Here is a 20,422-nt window from a genome sequence, read left to right as displayed (position 1 = left end):
GCAAAAAAGGCAGATGAGCTAAGAGCACAGGTAGATAGTTCGGAGTATGACATTATAGCCATTACAGAAACATGGCTGAAAGAGGGGCCGGTTTGGCAGATCAATATTCCTGGCTACAGGTTTTTTAGACAAGAGAGAGTGAGGTAAAAAGGGGGGGGAGGGTCGTGGTACTGATTAAGGAAACTATTACAGCGGTGAGGAGGGATGATATATTGGAGGGATCATCAAATGAGGCCATATGGTTCGAATTGAAAAATAAAAAAGGGGCGATCACACTGCTGGGCGTGTATTATAGACCCCCAAACAGTGGGAGGGAGATAGAGGAGCAAATATGTCGGCAAATTGCTGTGAAGTCCAAAAACCATAGGGTAATAATAGTAGGTGGTTTTAACTTTCCAAATATTGATTGGGACAAATTTAGTGTGAAGGGTATAGAGGGTGCGGAATTCTTGAAATGCATTCGAGAACTTTTTTAGTCAATATGTAGCAAGCCCAACATGAGAGGGGGCGGTTTTGGAGAATGAAGCTGGGCAGGTTGAAGGGATATTAGTGGGAGAGCACTTGGGTGCCAGTGACCGTAATTCAGTCAGATCCAAGTTGATTATGGATAAGGACGAGGATAGGCCTGGAATAAAAGTTTCGAATTGGGGAAAAGCTAATTTTGCAAAGTTAAAGAGTGATTTACATACATAGAAACATAGAAAGTAGGTGCAGGAGTAGGCCCTTTGAGCCTGCACCACCATTCAATATGATCATGGCTGATCATGCAACTTCAGTACCCCATTCCTGCTTTCTCTCTATACCCCCTGATCCCTTTAGCTGTAAGCGCCACATTAAACTCCCTTTTGAACTGGCCACAACAACTTTTTGTGAAAGAGAATTCCACAGGTTCACAATTCTGAGTGAAGAAGTTTCTCCTCATCTCGGTCCTAAATGGCTTACCCCTTATCCTTAGACTGTGACCACTGGCTCTGGACTTCCCCAACATCGGGAACATTCTTCCTGCATCTAACCTGACCAATCCCATCAGAATTTTCTATATTTCTATGAGATCCTCTCTCATTCTTCTAAATTCCAATGAATATAAGTCTAGTCGATCCAGTCTTTTTTCATATGTCAGTCCTGCCATCCCGGGAATCAGTCTGGTGAACCTTCGCTGCACTCCCTCAATAGCAAGAATGTCCTTCCTCAGATTAGGAGACCAAAACTGCACACAATACTCAAGGTGTGGTCTCGCCAAGGCCCTGTACAACTGCAGTAAGACCTCTCTGCTCCTATACTCCAATTCCCTCACTATGAAGGCCAGCATGCCATTTGCTTTCTTTACTGCCTGCTGTACCTGCATGCCTACCTTCAATGACGTACCTTGATACCCAGGTCTCGTTGCACCTCCCCTTTTACTAATCTGTCACCATTCAGATAATAATCTGCCTTCCCGTTTTTGACACCAAAGTGAATAACCTCACACTTGAAGCCACATTATGCTGCATTTGCCATGCATTTGCCCATTCACCTAACCTGTCCAAGTCCCCCTGCAGCCTCCCAGCATTCTCCTCGCAGCTCGCACTTCCACACAGCTTAGTGTCATCTGCAAGCTTGGAGATATTACATTCAATTCCTTCGTCTAAATCATCAATATATATTGTAAATAGCTGGGGCCCCAGCACTGAACCCTGAGGCACCCCACTAGTCACTGCCTGCCATTCTGAAAAGGACCCGTTTATTCCCACTCTTTGCTTCCTGTCTGCCAACCAGTTCTCTATCCATGACAATACTTTACCCCCAATACCATGTGCCTTACTTTTACACATCTCTTGTGTGGGACCTTGTCAAAAGCTTTTTGAAAGTACAAATACACCACATCCACTGGTTCTCCCTTATCCACTCTACTAGTTACATCCTCAAAAAACTCGGGAAGATTCGTCAAGCATGATTTCCCTTTCATAAACCCATGCTGGCTTGGACCGATCCTGTCACTGCTTTCCAAATGCGCTGCTATTACATCTTTAATAATTGATTCCAGCATTTCTCCCACCACTGATGTCAGGCTAACGAGTCTATAATTCACTGTTTTCTCTCCCTCCTTTTTTTAAAAAGTGGGGTTACATTAGCTACCCTCCAATCCGTAGGAACTGAACCAGAGTCCATGGAATGTTGGAAAATGACCACCAATGAATCTACTATTTCTACGGCCACTTTCTTAAATACTCTGGGATGCAGACTGGGGATTTATCAGCCTTCAGTCCCTTCAATTTCCCTAACACCATTTCCTGACTAATAAGGATTTCCCTCAGTTCCCCCTTCTCGCTAGACCCTCTGTCCCCTAGTATTTTCGGGAGGTTATTCGTGTCTTCCTTAGTGAAGACAGAACCAAAGTATTTGTTCAATTGGTCTGCCATTTCCTTGTTCCCCATTATGAACTCCCATGATTCTGACTGCAAGGGACCTACATTAGTCGTCTTTAATCTTTTTCTCTTCACATATCTATAGAAGCTTTTGCAGTCAGTTTTTATGTTTCCTGCAAGCTTACTCTCACTCTTATTTTCCCCCTCCTAATTAAACCCTTTGTCCTCCTCTGCTGAATTCTAAATTTCTCCCAGTCCTCAGGTTTGCTGCTTTTTCTGGCCAATTTATATGCCTCTTCCTTGGATTTAACACTTTCCCGAATTTCCCTTGTTAGGCACGGTTGAACCACCTTCCCTTTTTTATTCTTACGCCACACCGGGATGTACAGTTGTTGTAGTTCATCCATGTGATATGTGACATGTGCCATTGCCTATCCACCGTCAACCCTATAAGTATCATTCTCCAGTCTATTCTAGCCAATTCACGTCTCATACCGTCGAAGTTTCCTTTCTTTAAGTTCAGGACCCTAGTCTCTGAATTAACTGTGACACTCTCCATCTTAATGAAGAATTCGACCATATTATGGTCACTCTTCCCCAAGATTGCTAATTAATCCTCTCTCGTTACACAAGACCCAGCCTAGGATGGCCTGCTCTCTAGTTGGTTCCTCGACATATTGGTCTAGAAAACCATCCCTTATACACTCCAGGAAATCCTCCACAGTATTGCTACCGGTTTGGTTAGCCCAATCAATATGCAGATTAAAGTCACCCATGATAACAGCTGTACCCTTATTGCACGCATCCCTAATTTCCTGTTTGATGCCATCCCCAACATCCCTATTACTGTTTGGAGGTCTGTACACAACTCCTACTAACGTTTTCTGTCCTTTGGTGTTGCGCAGCTCTACCCATATAGATTCCACATCCTCCACGCTAATGTCCTTCCTTGCTATTGTGTTAATCTCTTTTTTAAGCAGTAACGCTACCCCACCTCCTTTTCCTTCCTTTCTGTCCTTCCTGAATATTGAATACCCCTGGATGTTGAGTTCCCAGCCTTGGTTACCTTGGAGCCATGCCTCCGTAATCCCAATTACATCATATCCGTTAACAGCTATCTGCGCAGTCAATTCATCCACCTTGTTACGAGTGCTCCTCGCATGGAGAATCAGAGCCTTCAGGCTTGTTTTTTTAACATTCTTTGTCCTTTTAGAATTATGATGTAATGTGGCCCTTTTTGATTTTTGCCCTTGATTTCTCTGCCCTCCACTCTTGTTTTTCTCCTTCCTACTTTTTGCTTCTGTCCTGTTTTTACTTCCCTCTGCCTCCCTGCATAGATTCCCATCCCCCTGTTTAGTTTAAACCCTCCCCAACAGCACTAGCAAACACTCCGCCTAGGACATCGGTTCGGGTCCTGCCCAGGTGCAGACCGTCCGGTTTGTACTGGTCCCATCTCCCCCAGAACCGCTCCAATGTCCCATGAATTTGAATCCCTCCCCCTTGCACCATTCCTCAAGCCACGTATTCATCTGAGCTATCCTGCAATTCCTCCTCCGACTAGCACTTGGCACTGGTAGCAATCCTGAGATTACTACCTTTGAGATCCTGCTTTTTAATTTAACTCCTCGCTCCATAAATTCAGCTTGTAGGACCTCATCCCGTTTTTTACTTATATTGTTGGTACCAATATGTACCACGACAGCTGGCTGTTCACCCTCCCCCTCCAGAATGCGCTGCAGCCGCTCCGATACATCCTTGACTTTTGCACCAGGGAGGCAACATACCATCCTGGAGTCTCGTTTGTGGCCGCAGAAATGCCTATCTATTCCCCTTACAATAGAATCTCCTATCACTATAGCTCTCCCACTCTTTTTCCTGCCCTCCTGTGCAGCAGAGCACCCCTGGTGCCATGGACTTGGCTGCTGCTGCCTTCCCCTGATGAGTCATCTCCCCCAACAGTACCCAAGGTGCTGTATCTGTTTTGGAGGGAGATAACCGCAGAGGACCCCTGCACTACCTTCCTTCCACTGCTCTGCCTGATGGTCACCCATTCCCTATCTGCCTGTGTAACCTTTGCCTGCAGTGTGACCAACTCACTATACGTGCTATTCACGACATCCTCAGCATCGCGATGCTCCAAAGTGAGTCCATGCACAGCTCCAGTGTCACAATGCGGTCTGTCAGGAGCTGCAGCTGGACACACTTCCTATACATGTAGTTGTCAGGGACCCTGGAAGCATCCTTGATTTCCAACATAGCACAGGAGGAACATGACATGGGTCTGGGCTCTCCTGTCATGGCTTAACCCTTAAATTAACCTAACAACACCAAAGGTTTCTTACTGATCAGAAAAGAAAAAGATTAAATACTCACCAATCCACCAGCCAATCATTTACCCTCTTGGCTGTGACATTACACTTCAATTTCTGTTTACCTTCTGCCCCTGCAATTACCTTTGACTGCTGGGCCCCCTTTTATGGGCCTCGCTGCTCCCGACCTCCTCCGCTCCTCCGACTCCCGCTCTTTTAAAACTACCCGCTCCTCCGACTCTCCGATCCTCGTCAGAAGTGAATTACTCACCTAGCTCCGGCCCTCCTGCTCCTCGGACTCCTGGCCTCCCGAACTCTCGGAGGCTCCCGAACTCTCGGAGCCTCCCGAACGCAAAATGCTGCGGATGCTGGAATCTGAAATAAAAACAGAAAATGTTGGAAATCGCAGCAAGTCAGGCAGCTTCTGTGGAGAGAGATGCAGAGTTAAAGTTTCAGGTCGATGACCCTTCATGGTCATAGTGGACTGGAAACAGCAATTTGTGGATAAATCAGTGTTGGAACAGTGGGAGGCATTCAAGGAGGAGATCCAGAAGGTTCAGGCCAAACATGTGCCCTTAAAGAAAAAGGCTGGGAAAAATAATTCTAGAGCCCCTTGGATGTCTCGGGACTTACAGGGGAGAATTAAGAAAAAAAGGGACGCGTATGTCATATACCAAGGGCTAAATACTACAGAATCTTTAGAGGAATATAGAAAGTTAGGAGGCAAAATTAAAAAGAATATTAGGAATGCCAAGAGAGAGCACGAGAAATTCTTGGCCAGTATAATTAAGGAAAGCCCCAAGATGTTCTATAAATATATTAAGAGTAAGAGGGTAACTAAAGAAAGGGTAGGGCCTATTAGAGACTATGAGGGTAATCTTTGTGTGGAAGCGGAAGATGTTGGTAAGGTTCTTAACGAATACTTTGCATCTGTTTTCACAAAGGAAAGGGGCAATGCAGATGCTACTATCGAGGAGGAGTGTGATATTCTGGATGAAATAAGTATAGTGAGAGCGGAAGTACCAAGGGGTTTAGCAGCTTTGAAAGTAGATAAGTCCCCAGGTCCGAATGAAATGCATCCCAGGCTGTTGAGTGAAGTAAATGAGAAAATAACAGAGGCCTTGACCATCATTTTCCACTCCTCTTTGGATCTGGGCATGGTGCTGGAGGATTGGAGGACTGCTAATGTAGTATCCTTGTTTAAGAAGGGAGAAAGGGATAGGCTGAGTAATTACAGGCCTGTCAGCCTAACCTCAGTGGTGGGATAATTATTGGAAAAATTCCTGAAGGACAGGATAAATCTACATTTGGAAAGGCAAGGATTAATTCGGGACAGTCAGCACGGATTTGTTAAGGGAAGATCGTGTTTGACTAACCTGATTGAATTTTTTGAGGAAGTAACCAAGAGGGTCGATGAGGGTAGTGCATATGATGCAGTGCATATGGATTTTAACAAAGCTTTTGATAAGGTCCCACTGGTCACGAAGGTTAAAGCCCATGGGATCCAGGGCAAAGTGGCAAGTTGGATCCAAAATTGGCTTGGAGGTAGGAAGCAAAGGGTAATGATTGATGGATGTTTTTGTGACTGGAAGGATGTGTCCACTGGAGTTCTGCAGGGTTCAGTACTGGGTACCTTGCTTTTTGTGGTCTATATCAACGATTTAGATTTGAATATAGGGAGTCATGGGCTGCAGGAGGATATCAATCTACTGGTCAGGTGGGCAGAGCAGTGGCAAATGGAATTTAATTCAGAGAAGTGTGAGATGATGCACTGTGGGAGGGCTAATAAGGAAAGGGTATACACATTAAGCGGTAGGCCACTTAGATGAACAAACATAGAAACATAGAACATGAACAAAGGGACCTTGGAGTGCTTGTCCACAGATCCCTGAAAGTAGCAGGCCAGGTGGATAAGATAGTTGTCATGTACGTAACCAGCACAATACTGTAACCCTTATACAATTGTAACCCTCATGTAAACACTACATACTGTACATACTTACTCGAAATGCACAGCTTGATCACAGGGGGTGTACTTGTGGGAGACACTCCTTACCTGGAGATTCAGGTATATAAGGGGAGGTCCCTCGCAGGGCCAGCACTCCTTGGTCCAGGTAATAAATGTGAAGGTCACAGAGTGACTGTGTCTGCAGTACGTGCCTCGTGTGATTATGTTTAAGAGTTAAGGACTCAACAGTGGTTAAGAAGGCATATGGAATGCTTGCCTTTATTGGCCGAGGCATAGAATATAAGAGCAGGGAGGTTATGCCTAATTGTATAATACTTTGGTTAGGGCACAGCTGGAGTACTGCGTGCAGTTTTGGTCGCCGTATTATAGGAAGGATGTGATTGCACTAGAGAGGGTGCAAAGGAGATTTACTAGGATGCTGCCTGGAATGGAGAATCTTAGTTATGAGGACAGATTGGATAGGCTGGGTTTGTTCTCATTGAAACAGAGGAGTTCGAGAGGAGACCTCATTGAAGTCTACAAAATAGTGAGGGGCCTGGACATAGTGGATAGTAAGGGCCTATTTCCATTGGTGGAGGGGTCTATTACAAGGGGGCATAGTTTTAAAGTGGTTGGTGGATTGCACTAGAGAGGGTGCTGTCTGGAATGGAGAATCTTAGTTATGAGGCAGATTGGATAGGCTGGGTTTGTTCTCATTGGAACAGAGGAGTTCGAGAGGGGACCTCATTGAGGGGATTTGAGGGGGCGGGGAGGGGGGGGGGCCTTCTTTACGTAGAGGGTTGTTGGGATCTGGAACTTGCAGCCTGGAAGAGTGGTGGATGCAGAAACCCTCACCACTTTTAAGAGATGGTTGGATGGGCACTTAAAGTGTCGTAACCTGCAGGGTTACGGACTTAGAGCTGGTAATTGGGATTAGACTGGGTGATCTTTTGTTGGACATTGCAAATATAATGGTAAGTACTGCAGGGAATTGAATACGGCCAGGGTGATCTCCTGGACTAGTTTCGATCGCCTGGATGGGTCGGAATTTTCCCAGATTTTTTCTCCCTAAATTGGCCTGGGTTTTTATCTGGTTTTTGCCTCTCCCAGGAGATCACATGGCTCCAGTTGGGGTGGAGTGTAGAATGTTTCAGTAAAAGGGGTGTCGCAGTTGTGTGAGGCGGACTGGTTGGGCTAGGTGCTCTTTGCATTTCTGTCATTGTTCATATGTAACCTTTAGGGCTGCTGACCAAGGGCCGTGCGGCTCTTTGTCGGCCGGCATGAACACGATGGACCAAAATGGCCTCCTTCTGTGATGTAAATTTCTATGTTTCTAATTGCAGTCGGACCCAACGGAACAGCTCCTACTTTCCCCAGTACTGGTGCTAGTGCCCTATGAATTGAAACCCATGCCTCCCACACCACTCATTCAGCCACACATTTCAATCTCTAATCTGTTTGTCCCTATAGAAACATAGAAAATAGGTGCAAGAGTAAGCCATTCGGCCCTTCGAGCCTACACCACCATTCAATAAGATCATGGCTGATCATTCACCTCAGTACCCCTTTCCCGCTTTCTCTCGATACCCCTTGATCCCTTTAGCCATAAGGGCCATATCTAACTCCCTCTTGAATATATCTAACAAACTAGCATCAACAACTCTCTGCGGTAGAGAATTCCACAGGTTAACAACTCTCTGAGTGAAGAAGCCTCTCCTCATCTCGGTCTTAAATGGCTTACCCCTTATCCTTAGACTGTGACCCCTGGTTCTGGACGTCCCCAACATCGGGAACAGTCTTCCTGCATCTAACCTGTCCAGTCGCGTCAGAATTTGTTATGTTTCTATGAGATCCCCTCTCATTCTTCTAAACTCCAGTGAATACAGGCCCAGTCGATCCAGTCTCTCCTCATATATCAGTCCTGCCATCCCGGGAATCAGTCTGGTGAACCTTTGCTGTACTCCCTCAATAGCAAGAACGTCCTTCCTCAGATTAGGAGACCAAAACTGAACTCAATATTCCAGGTGAGACCTCATTAAGGCCCTGTATAACTGCAGTAAGACTTCCCTGCTCTTATACTCAAATCCCCTAGCTATGAAGGCAACATGCCATTTGCCTTCTTCACCGCCTACTGTGCCTGCATGCCAACTTTCAATGACTGATGTACCATGACACCCAGGTCTCGTTGCACCTCGCCTTTCCTAATCTGTTGCCATTCAGATAACATTCTGCCTTCCTGTTTTTGCAGTATAATGTGGATAACCTCACATTTATCCACATTATACTGCCATGCATTTGCCCACTCACCTAACCTGTCCAAGTCACCCTGCAGCCTCTTAGCATCCTCCTCGCAGCTTACACCGCCACACACCTTAGTGTCATCTGCAAACTTGGAGATATGCTAATATGGCTCAGGTATTAACCCAGGAAATTATAACATTTGAGCCTCTTTTTAATTTGTACTCTAGCTCCTCGAACTCCCTCAGCAGAACCTCATTCCTAGTTCTACCTATGTCGTTAATTCCTACGTGGACCACAACAACCCAATGAGAGAAAGAAAATGAAAGGGGAGATTGTTTAATCTGGGAAAAGAACAAGCGATTGGATTGAAAAAATATATACATAACCGGTGCCGGACTTTGGGGAAATAAGAACTCAAACTGATTGACAGATAAAAGACCGGCAGTTGTTCTGCTTCGTCTCTGTGATGAGTTTTTTTGTTCTTGCTGAGGTAAATTCTGAGACATTCAGATTCTTGAACAAAAAAAAACTCAGCAGCAATAAAACAGTGGAACTTGTGATCAAACATTGCTGAACACTGAGATTAAAAGCCTGTAAATAGTCCACTTTGGTGGGAAAAAAATAGAGAAGCAGAGTATTTTTTAAATACTGAGAGATTAAATGTTGAGAGATTGGGAGAGTGTTCAGAGAGACCTGGGTGTCCTTGTACACGAATCACTGAACGTTAACATGCAGGGGACAGCAAGCAATTAAGAAAGCAAATGGTATGTTGGCCTTTAATACGAGAAGATTTGAGTACAAGAGTAAAGATGTCTTATTGCAGTTATATAGGGTCCTGGTGAGACCACACCTGGAGTATTGTATACAGTTTTGGTCTCCTTACCCAAGGAAGGATATACTTGCCATAGAGGGATTGCAACGAAGGTTTACCAGAATGATTCTTGGGATGGGGGAATTGTCCTTTGAGGAGAGATTGAGTAGACTCGGCCTAGAGTTTTATAAGATTGAGAGGTGATCTCATTGAAACATAACATTTCTTACAGGGCTTGATGGGGTAGATGCAGGGAGGGTGTTTCCCCTGGCTAGGGAGTCTAGAACCAGAGGTCGCAGTCTCAGAATAAGGGTTTGGCCATTTAGGACTGAGACGAGGAGAAATTTCTTCACTGCGAGTTGTGAATTTTTGGAATTCTCTAGCCCCAGAGAGCTGTGGAAGCTCAGTCTTATTCAAGACAAGAGATCGATAGATTTTTGGATAGTAAGGAAATCAAGGGATATGGAGATAGTGCAGGCAAGTGGAGTTGAGGTAGAAGATTATCCATGATATTGAAATAAGGCTATATGGCCTACTCCTGCTCCTAGTTCTTATGTTCTTATAAATGAATGAAGGAGGAGAAAGTGCATGTATTCCTCCCAAAGAAAGTGACTGATAAAAACAGGCACATGTTAAAAGCAAGTTTTAGAGGGGATACAACTAATCCAACTCATCGGTTTTAAAAATGGAGGTGGATAGGTTTTGATCAACTTATAGGAAACAGTAAATGTAACGTGGGGGACAGGAAAAGGTTTGCATTTGCGTAATATGTATATATTGAAAATAAACCGAACAGCTTTGCTGAAGTTATTTCTGGTGATTGGAGAAACATCACCAAGAGAAATATAGACGTTTGTAAGTTTTAAAAAAAAAACTTCTTTTAGCCGGGGAGAGTTCACGGTGCAACCGATTCATCAAAAATAACTCAGTTAGTTAAACACGATTTGCCTTTAACAAATCCTTGCTGGCTTTCCTTAATTAATCCACACTTGTCCAAGTGACTGTTATTTTTATTGTTTCTAAAAGCTTCCACACTACCGAGATTAAACCGACTGGCCTGTCGTTGCTAACAAGGGTGCAACATTTGCAGTTCTCCACTCTTCTGGAACCACTCCCGTATCTAAGGAGGTTTGGAAGATTATGGCCAGTACCTCTGCAATTTCCATCTTTACTTCCCTCAACATCCTAGGATGCATCCCATCCGGTCCTGGTGACTTATCTACTTTAAGTACAGCCAGCCTTTCTAGTACCTCCTCCTTATCAATTTTTTTTTATCTCATCCAGTATCTCAACTACCTCCTATTTCACTATGACTTTGGCAGCAGCATCTTCCTCGGTAAAGACAGATGCAAAGTACTCATTTAGCACCTCAGCCATGCCCTCTGCCTCCATGCGTAGCTCTCCTTTTTGGTGCCTATTCAGCCCCACACCTCTTACTACCTGTTTACTATTTATATGCCTAGAGAAGACTTTTGAATTCCTTTTTATGTTAGTTGCTAATCTATTCTCACACTTTCACTTCCCCTCTGAACTTTCTATATTCAGCCTGATTCTCACTTGTATTCTCAACCTGACATCTGTCATACGCCCCCTTTTTCTGCTTCATCTTACTCTCTACCTCTTTCGTCATCCAAGGAGCTCTGACTTTGTTTGCTCTACCTTTCCCCCTCTTGGGAATGTACCTCGACTGTACTGGAACCATCTCTTTAAAGGCAGCTCATTGCTCGATTACAGTTTTGCCTGCCAATTTTTCATTCCAATTTACCCAGGCCAGATCCATTCTCAGCCCACTGAAATTGGCTTTCCTCCAATTAAGTATTTTTACTCTAGATTGCTCTCTCTCTCCTTTTCCATAAAGAATCTAAGCCTTATGATACTGTGATCACTGTTCCCCAAATGTTCCCCTACTGAGACTTGTTCCACTTGACCCACCTCATTCCCCAGAATCCGATCCAGCAATTCCTCCTTCCTCGTTGGGCCAGAAACGTACTGATCAAGACCAGCAAAATATATGAAGCGCAAAAAAAGTCTTTTAAAAACGATTTGTTTACATCATGGAAAATTATTAAGACTGAGTGGAGTGGGAAGATTGCTTGAGTTATTTTGTTACGAGGAAGCATAAGAAATAGGATTGTGAGATTTGGTCTTTCGAGCCTTTCGAAAGCTTTGTGATCAGTAGGGAAGTTGTTTATATAAATGAGTTTGGGAGCAGGCTAAAATGTTCTTTCTTGGCTAATTTAAAAGAAAAAGTAAGACTTCCCATCTATCAGTTAAAAGGAATAACATGGCTGATTATGGCTTAGGATATAATTGGTTGCACATTTCCCTTTTTATTTTGCAGCTGTGTATACAAATATTTGAGGGAAAATAAATAAATTCCTTCCTTAAATTCAGTATTTTATTTTTAGAAGCTATGTCCAGTAAAACATTCCCTTCCAATTAGTAGAATTGCAATTCTGTGTTTGTTTGCAAAAGGCAGCACAAATGGGAGGACAAAAGATGTGGCTGCAGCCAGCCTGTCTACTTCCCACGTTCCCTCTCAGTAGTTTTCACTGCTCAGATTTTTTTGGCATTTAAAAATCAGTTTGAGGCAAAGGGTCAAAAAATGTCTGCATATGTGTCAACACATGGTGCACGTGCACATTGTGCTGACTCATAAGAACATAAGAATTAGGAACAGGAGTAGGCCATCTAGCCCCTCAAGCCTGCTCCGCCATTCAACAAGATCATGGCTGATCTGGCCGTGGAATCAGCTCCACTTACCCACCCGCTCCCCATAACCCTTAATTCCCTTATTGGTTAAAAACTCGTATAGTTTTGCTCTACATTTTGCTTTTGCCCACTTTATTTTTAACTGATTTTTATTTGACAAGAGAAGTGATTGCAATAAAAAACATTAATTTGCGGGGATTGTTGTGGTAGGCTGTTGGCAGAAATTTTTTTTGACGCTTTCTGGAGTACTGCTGTGAAGTCTGCCACGCTTTTATAATAGTTTGGCATTTTGTCAGAACAGAATAAATTAAATCTACTGAATTGCTGAATTTCTTCTCAGAGTTGTGAATCTTTGGAATTCTCTGCCTCAGAGAGCTGTGGAGGCTGGGTCATTGAATACATTTAAGGTGGGGATGGACAGATTTTTCAATGATGAGGGAATAAAGGGTTATGGGGAGCGGGCAGAGAAGTGGAGTTGAGGTCAAGATCAGCTCAGCCATGATCTTACTGAATGGCGGAGCAGGCTTGAGGGGCCAAATGACCTACTCTTGCTCCTATTTCTTATGTTCTTATCATCTTCTGAACTGATGTCTACCATTCTTTCTTTGCAGTAATTCAGCTTTACCTGATGAATTCTGCTTGCTTCCTGAGTAGCCAGTATAATTATAAAGGGAACTGATATTTTTGCCACATTTGTAAAAACTGTTTGTACAGAGCAAATAAAATGTGATAGAAGGAAGCTGTACAACTTGGCTTCATTTTTGTGCAAAAATTGCTTGCTGAATTAATATTTTCATGATGTTGGATCAAAATACCACAGTGGAAGATTTCCTCTGTTTTATAACAACTCATAAATGCTTTCTTTATACTCAAATTAATGATTTTACTATAAACTAGCAGATCTCCTGTTGTGTTGCTCATGGTGAGTCAGAGACTGTACCATTTTATAATAGGAGAGTTATGCCATGTGTTATTGGGGCCATTGATTTACAGTGAATGAATAAGCCAAATTTTGTTTTTATTACTTTGAATGGATTTTGGATTGAATTCTGCACAAACATTTTTTGTGAAAGCTGTAAATCAGTGGCATTCATTGTGCTTATATTTGTAAATGAGTTGCTTTATTTTATATTTATTCATTTATCTATGTATTTAATTTGTATTCCATATCTTTTTAAAATACGAGAATACACAACTAGATGGTATATGACATGTTCCATACTGGAGGTGATCCTGGACTTTGTTAGCACGGGGAAAATGATCTTGGGATTTGGCAGAATTGGACGGGGACTGTCTTGTGGTTTTGCAGCACTGTGAAAGGGGAATATGGCATTTGGCAATACATGTACTGGGATGGGGATTTATTGTTGGATTTTGTTTGTTGCAGGATTCTTTGGCTCTGTCAGCAGTGGGAAGGCAGGTTCTGGTAGCACTAAATTTCGAATAGATCACAGCAAACACTGAATTCATTGTCTTGTAGTTGGTTCCTGGAAACATGTTTTTTTAGAAAATTAAATATAGCTGTACAAATAAATGTTCAAATTCCATTCTCTGCTTCTGCTTCTCTGGAACCTTGAGTAAATCATGGCTGCTTTAATAACATTTTATTTCTACTTTCAACCTGCACAATTCAATTAGCAATTTTGAATCTGTTGGAAAGTGGCTGGAAGGGGTGGGGTTTGCAAGCAACATTCTTTGTAAATGTCTTCCTGTTAATCAGAAATGCTTCCAGAAATTACCTCAACGTATTCAAGTGCCATTCACAATTGTTGCCATTTGACCAGATTGATAGACAAAAAAAATCTTCCACTCAACAGCAAATAGTTGGCATTTCATTCACCCTCAGGAGCTGTATTAAACAAAATGTTACGAGATGGCAATTACATGGAAACATGTGTCTCTCTGTTTCTTAGTTTGACTGGCTTTCTGAAGTAAAAATTAAAGTTAATAGGGTTAAAATCATACTCCAATAGTTCAGTTTGTAGCAAAACCATTTTCAAAAACAAGCTGAAGCATTGTTACATAGGGTCCAAGTTTCGGGCCGCGCCTAGAATGGCGCAGCTCCGACCTGGACGCCCATTTTTTGCGCCACAAAGTGCGCCTAAAAAAAACTTACCTATTCTCCGGCTCCCTGAAGGTCCTCTGGAGCTGGGTGTGGTGCAGCACGAGCTGTGGGGGGGTGGAGCCAGGTCCCTGCGCTGAATACAGTGCCGGGACCTCTGCACATGCACGCTACAGTGGGCGGCGCGCATGTGCAGTAGCACCAGGTGCCCAAAACTGTGTGGGAGGGGCCCGAAGCACGCAGCCCCTAGCCCTGGCCGAATGGCCTCACTGGGGCTGTGTGGATACGGCTGCCTCCCACACCCAGCTCCTGCTTCCTCCCGACACGACTCGACCCGACCTCCACCTCCCCCCCCCCCCCCCCCCCCTCCGACCCGAGCCGACCTCCGCTCCCCTCCGGCCCGACCTCCGCTCCCCCCCCACCCCACCCCCGGAACTGGAGCAAACTAAATGCCGAGAATTGCAATTTCTAAGATACTCCATTCTAAACCAGTTGCTCCAAAAACACAGGAGCAACTCAGGCCGAAACTTGGCCCCATAGAGACATGGGGTAATTTTCAACTGGTAGAATGGATTCTTTTATAGAACCCTCCTGGCTTTTGTTCCAGTGAATTCAAATAGTGTTTGATTTCATTGAAACATTAAATAGCATTCAGATTTGGCCATTGAGAGGTATTCTGTATTTTAAGTATGTTGTTTGGAGATTGGCACCTCTTTACTAACAGATAAACATTAAAGCAGATTTTTATACCTTCTAACACTAAAATTGATTTGAATTTTTAAACATATTCATAAATGTTATTCCTTTTATATAGTTAGTTCTAATGAAAGCTTTATATGTAGAGTTTTATGTTTGTCTCTGATACGATTGACCATATAATTGTTTTTGCTAAAGACACTATTGAGTGCAGAATAAAGGATGATAATTTAAGTAATCATTTAAATGTATTCTCTTCTGATTTGTTCCTGACATAGCCACTGGAGACTGCTTGTAAGAACATAAGAACATTAAGAAATAGGAACAGGAGTAGGTCATACGGCCCCTCGAGCCTGCTCCGCCATTCAATAAGATCATGCCTGATCTGATCATGGACTCAGCTCCACTTCCCCGCCTGTTCCCCATAACCCCTTATCCCCTTATCGTTTAAGAAACTGTCTATCTGTGTCTTAAATTTATTCAATGTCTCAGCTTCCACAGCTCTCTGAGGCAGCGAATTCCACAGATTTACAACCTCAGAGAAGAAATCTCTGTTTTAAATGGGCTGCCCCTTATTCTAAGAACATGCCCTCTAGTTCTAGTCTTCCCCATCAGTGGAAACATCCTCTCTGCATCCACCTTGTCAAGCCCCCTCATAATCTTATACATTTCGATAAGATCACCTCTCATTCTTCTGAATTCGAATGAGTAGAGGCCCAACCTACTCAACCTTTTCTCATAAGTCAACCCCCTTAGCCCCGGAATCAACCTAGTGAACCTTCTCTGAACTGCCTCCAAAGCAAGTATATCCTTTTCGTAAATATGGAAACCAAAACTGCACGAAGTATTCCAGGTGTGGCCTCACCAATACCTTGTATAGCTGTAGCAAGACTTCCCTGCTTTTATACTCCATCCCCTTTGCAATAAAGGCCACGATACCATTGGCCTTCCTGATCACTTGCTGTCGGTCATAAGAGATCTAGAATATTATCCTGATAACTAATATTGATAACTTTTCAGTCACATGAAGTAAGTGATGGTGAAAGATACTGCTGTTACTGTTGAAGATGAATGGAAAATTAACAAGCTTTTTTAAAGACAATCAGGCTGATATTGGAAGAAGCCCTTGAAATTTTCTTTCTTCTTCCCTCCGATAAGTAATGTAAAGAAAGAAAGACCTTGAATTTATATAGTGCCTTTCACATCGTTAGGATGTCTCAAAGTGCTTCACAGCCTATAAATCCAGTCCTGAGCTCCAAAAATTGGGACATCCCTGTTATAAGATAGTAACTCATCAGTGGATTGAGTTGAAATTGTAAACCAGGATGTGCAAGCAACCCAGAAACACGTCATGTATTTCTCCAACACTACACCTGTTGGCTGCCGTTGCCCAGCTCAGTGGAACTACCCTCACCTGTTTTCACTCTTGCCTACCCAGTTGTAGCCAGAGAATCTCCTGCAGTGGTTTCTCTTTCTGTTCCCACACCATTGCCTCTGGAGTTCCCCAAGGATCTATCCTTAGCCCCTTCCTATTTATCATCTACGTGCTGTTACTCAGTAACATCTACTGAAAATGCATCAGGTTCCACATATGTGCAGACAGCACCCAACTCTACCTCACCACCATCTCCCTTGACCTTTTCACTGGCTACTTTGTCAGATTGCCAGTCCTGGATGAGACAAAATTTCTCCCCATTAAACATTGGTAAGACTGAAGCCATTGTCTTTTGCCCTCGGCCCATCTCCATTCCCTAGCCACCGATTCCATCTTTCTCTCCAGCCACTGTCTCTGGCTGAACCAGACTGTTTGCATCTTCAGCGTTCTATTTAACCCTGAACTGGGCTTCTGTACCATATCCTCCCCATCACCAATACCACCTACTTCCACCTCTGTAATATAACGTGTCTCCACCCCTGCCTAGCCCATCTGCTGCTGGAACCTTTATCCATGCTTTTGTTACCTCCAAATTTGACTATTCCAATGATCTTCTACGCTTCATAAACTTAAGTTCATCCAAAACTCTGCTGCCTGTATCCTAACTCGTTTACCCATCAGCCTTGTGCTTATGACCTATATTGGCTCCTGGTCCACCAATGCCTCAATTTTAAAATGATCATTTGTATATTCAAAACCCTCCATAGTCTTGCCCCTCCATATCTCTGCAACCTCCTCTAGCCCAACAACCCTCTGAGAACTCTGCATTCCTCGAATTCTAGCCTCTTGTGCACCCCCACTTCCTTTGCCCCACCACTGGCGGCTGTGCCTTCAGCTATTAAGGTCCTAAGCTCCGGAATTCCCTCCCTAAACCTATCCACCTCTCTGCCCCTTAAAACCTACCTCTGACCAAGGTTTGGTCACCTGTCCTAATTGTGTATAAAATTATGAAGGGCCTAGATAGAGTGGATAGGAAGCACCTAATTCCCTAAACAGAGGGGTCAACGATCAGGGGGCATAGATTTAAAGTAATTGGTCGAAGGGTTAAAGGGGAATTGAGAATTTTTTTCACCCAGAGGGTGGTGGGGTCTGGAACTCTCTGCCTAAAAGGGTGGGAGGGGCAGAAACCCACATCACATTAAAAAAGTGCTTGGATGTGCACTTGAAGTGCCATAACCTACACGGCTACAGACCAAGAGCTGAAAAGTGGGATTAGGCTGGATAGCTCTTTTTCGACTGGCACATGCATGCCGAATGGCCACCTTCTGTGCCGTTAACTTTTATGATTCTATGATAATGCTTCCTCCTTTGGTTTGGTGTCAGTTTTTGTTTGATAATGCTCCTGTGAAGTGCTGTGGGAAGTTTTCATTGGGCATTATACCTGAATAAGTTTGTTTTGTAGACCACAACTCATCCAAAATTCAGTGGCTGCTTTCTCACCAACATCAAAGCCTTTACCTCCATTGCCCTATCCTTGCCAAGCTTCATTGGCTTTCTGCACTCTGTGAATTGACTAAGATCTTGTCCTTAGCCTTCAAATCCCACCATAGCCTTACCCCACTCTATATCAATGTTGCCTCCATCCATACATCCCTGCATGCAGCTTCCTGTCCGATGACACCACCGTATTCCTCATTGCTCACCGCCCTGTTCTGCCCTTGGCATCTGCTTCTTCAGATACCCTACCCTTACTTCCAGAGCTTCCTCTGCATCACACCCACCTGCCTCAGAAGCTTCATTAAAACTTTTCTTTTCGATTATGATTTTCCCTCTCCCTTCCACTATCCCAGTCTCTCTCTTTTCTGCAGTTAAAGTTACTTTATAAACCTTACAAAGAGCTTTCACTATTCTAAGGATCATAGGTAGGAAATATAGCCATTTTGACATGTGTGAAGGCAATTTCTGCAAGAGAAGTTCTGGAATTGTACATACATTAGGTATGATTGTTGCTTGCCTTAAAGTCATGATTTCCATTCCATCCTACGCTTGACATAATGTTCTCTTCAGATTATAATGACTGTAAAAATTGTCACTGTAGTAGAGTTACATTGTCCATTTAATTGTCTTTTAGTTTGTAAGGTATTGCTGTTTATAATAATGATATTGCTTTGTCATCGTTAACAAATTGTTGAAAATTGTCCTAGTTTTCTGAAGAAAGTATATGAGTGCTTTTCATGAAAGAAACATAAGCTTTGAATATATATATATATAGCACCTTTCAAGACCTCTGGATGTCTCAAAGTGCTTTGCAGTCAATGTAGTACTCTTGTTGTAATACCCTGTATAGGAAATGCGGCAGCTAATTTGTGCACAATGATGCCCCTCAAACAACAATGCGATAATGACCAGATAATCTGTTTTGTGATGTTAGTTGAGTGATAAATATTGGCCTGGACACGAGGAGAACTCCCCTACTCTTTTTCAAATAGTCCCATGGGATCTTTTACATCCACTTGGTATAATGTCTTATCTGAAGGACAGAATCTCCGACAGTGCAGCACTCCCTCAACGACACTAGATTGCCAGCCCAGATTTTGTGCTCTAGTCTGGATTGGGACTTGAATCTACAATCTTCTGACTCAAAGACAAGAGTGCGACTGAGCCACAGTGTAGAATTCTAATGCTCTTATACTGCCTATAACGGTGTGTAAACATTTTCTTAAGTAAAAACAGAAAATGCCAGAAAGACATAATGGGTCAGTTAATGTCAGAAGAGAAAAGAAAGGTTCGGAGTGCGATGGTTCATCTTTAGGGAGTGCAGCGAAGGTTCACCAGACTGATTCCTGGGATGGCTGAACTGACATATGAGGAGAGACTGGATCAACTGGGCCTTTATACATTGGAGTTTAGAAGGATGAGAGGGGATCTCATAGAAGCAGACAAGATTCTGACGGGACGGGACAGGTTTGATGCAGGAAGAATGTTCCCGATGTTGGGGAAGTCCAGAGCCAGGGGACACAGTCTTAGGATAAGGGGTAGGCCATTTAGGACCGAGATGAGGAGAAACTTCTTCACTCAGAGAATTGTTAACCTGTGGAATTCCCTGCCGCAGAGAATTGTTGATGCCAGTTCATTGGATATATTCAAGAGGGAGTTAGATATGGCCCTTACGGCTAAAAGGATCAAGGGATATGGAGAAAAAGCAGGAAAGGGGTACTGAGGGAATGATCAGCCATGATCTTACTGAATGGCGGTGCAGGCTCGAAGGGCTGAATGGCCTACTCCTGCACCTATTTTCTATGGTTCTATGTTTCATGATTTTGCTTTTATTTTTGTCCAAACGCTTTTCACCATTTTGCTTAGTTTGTTGAACAATATAACTTCAAAAAGTTTTTATTTCTTTCTTTTAAAGTGATTTTTGGAGAGGACGTTGCCTTTGGTGGAGTTTTCCGGTGTACAGTTGGACTCAGGGACAAATATGGTAAGTTATGTACTTTTTCTGTCAACATTTAAGAGTGTATTACAAACTAGTAACCCATCAAGGAGTTTGGATGATATCCACAACTGCAAGATATATTTGTGCTTTGTTATTGAATTGTTATCTTTCATTTTTTAATTATTTATGATTATACATTTACTCATTTCCAAAGTTAGAATAATTAGAAGAAACTTGGTTGAGGAAGAGTTAATGTGACTAATGAGAAATTATGGTGAAAGAAACCATAGGGGAGATTTTGAGGTCTCCAGCCAAAATGGAGTGGTAGTACAGGTTGAGTGTCTAAAATCCGGAGTTCTGAAATTCGAATGTTCCGGAATCCGGACACTGGGCAAATCTGCGGTGGGGTAATCCGGAATCCGGAAAATGTTTCAAAATCCAGACCTCACCCCACCTCGGCCGCCCCCTCGGCCTGGGTGTTTCCAGA

General features: G+C 43.3%; 1 protein-coding gene across 2 annotated transcripts in view; it reads left to right on the top strand.

Moving 5' to 3' along the window:
- Positions 1–20,422, top strand: part of bckdhb (branched chain keto acid dehydrogenase E1 subunit beta) — a 541,209-nt gene that overhangs the window by 20,580 nt on the left and 500,207 nt on the right. For both annotated transcript variants that reach the window (XM_070885573.1, XM_070885572.1), the window contains exon 3: positions 19,912–19,980. In XM_070885573.1, coding sequence (XP_070741674.1) covers positions 19,912–19,980 — 69 coding nt within the window. The remainder of the gene's footprint in view (positions 1–19,911; positions 19,981–20,422) is intronic.

The sequence above is a fragment of the Pristiophorus japonicus genome, chromosome 7, assembly GCF_044704955.1.
Source record: "Pristiophorus japonicus isolate sPriJap1 chromosome 7, sPriJap1.hap1, whole genome shotgun sequence".
NCBI classification, from domain to species: Eukaryota; Metazoa; Chordata; class Chondrichthyes; family Pristiophoridae; genus Pristiophorus; species Pristiophorus japonicus.
The sequence above is the reverse complement of the archived record's forward strand: the minus strand, read 5'-3'. Positions and strand labels throughout refer to the sequence as shown.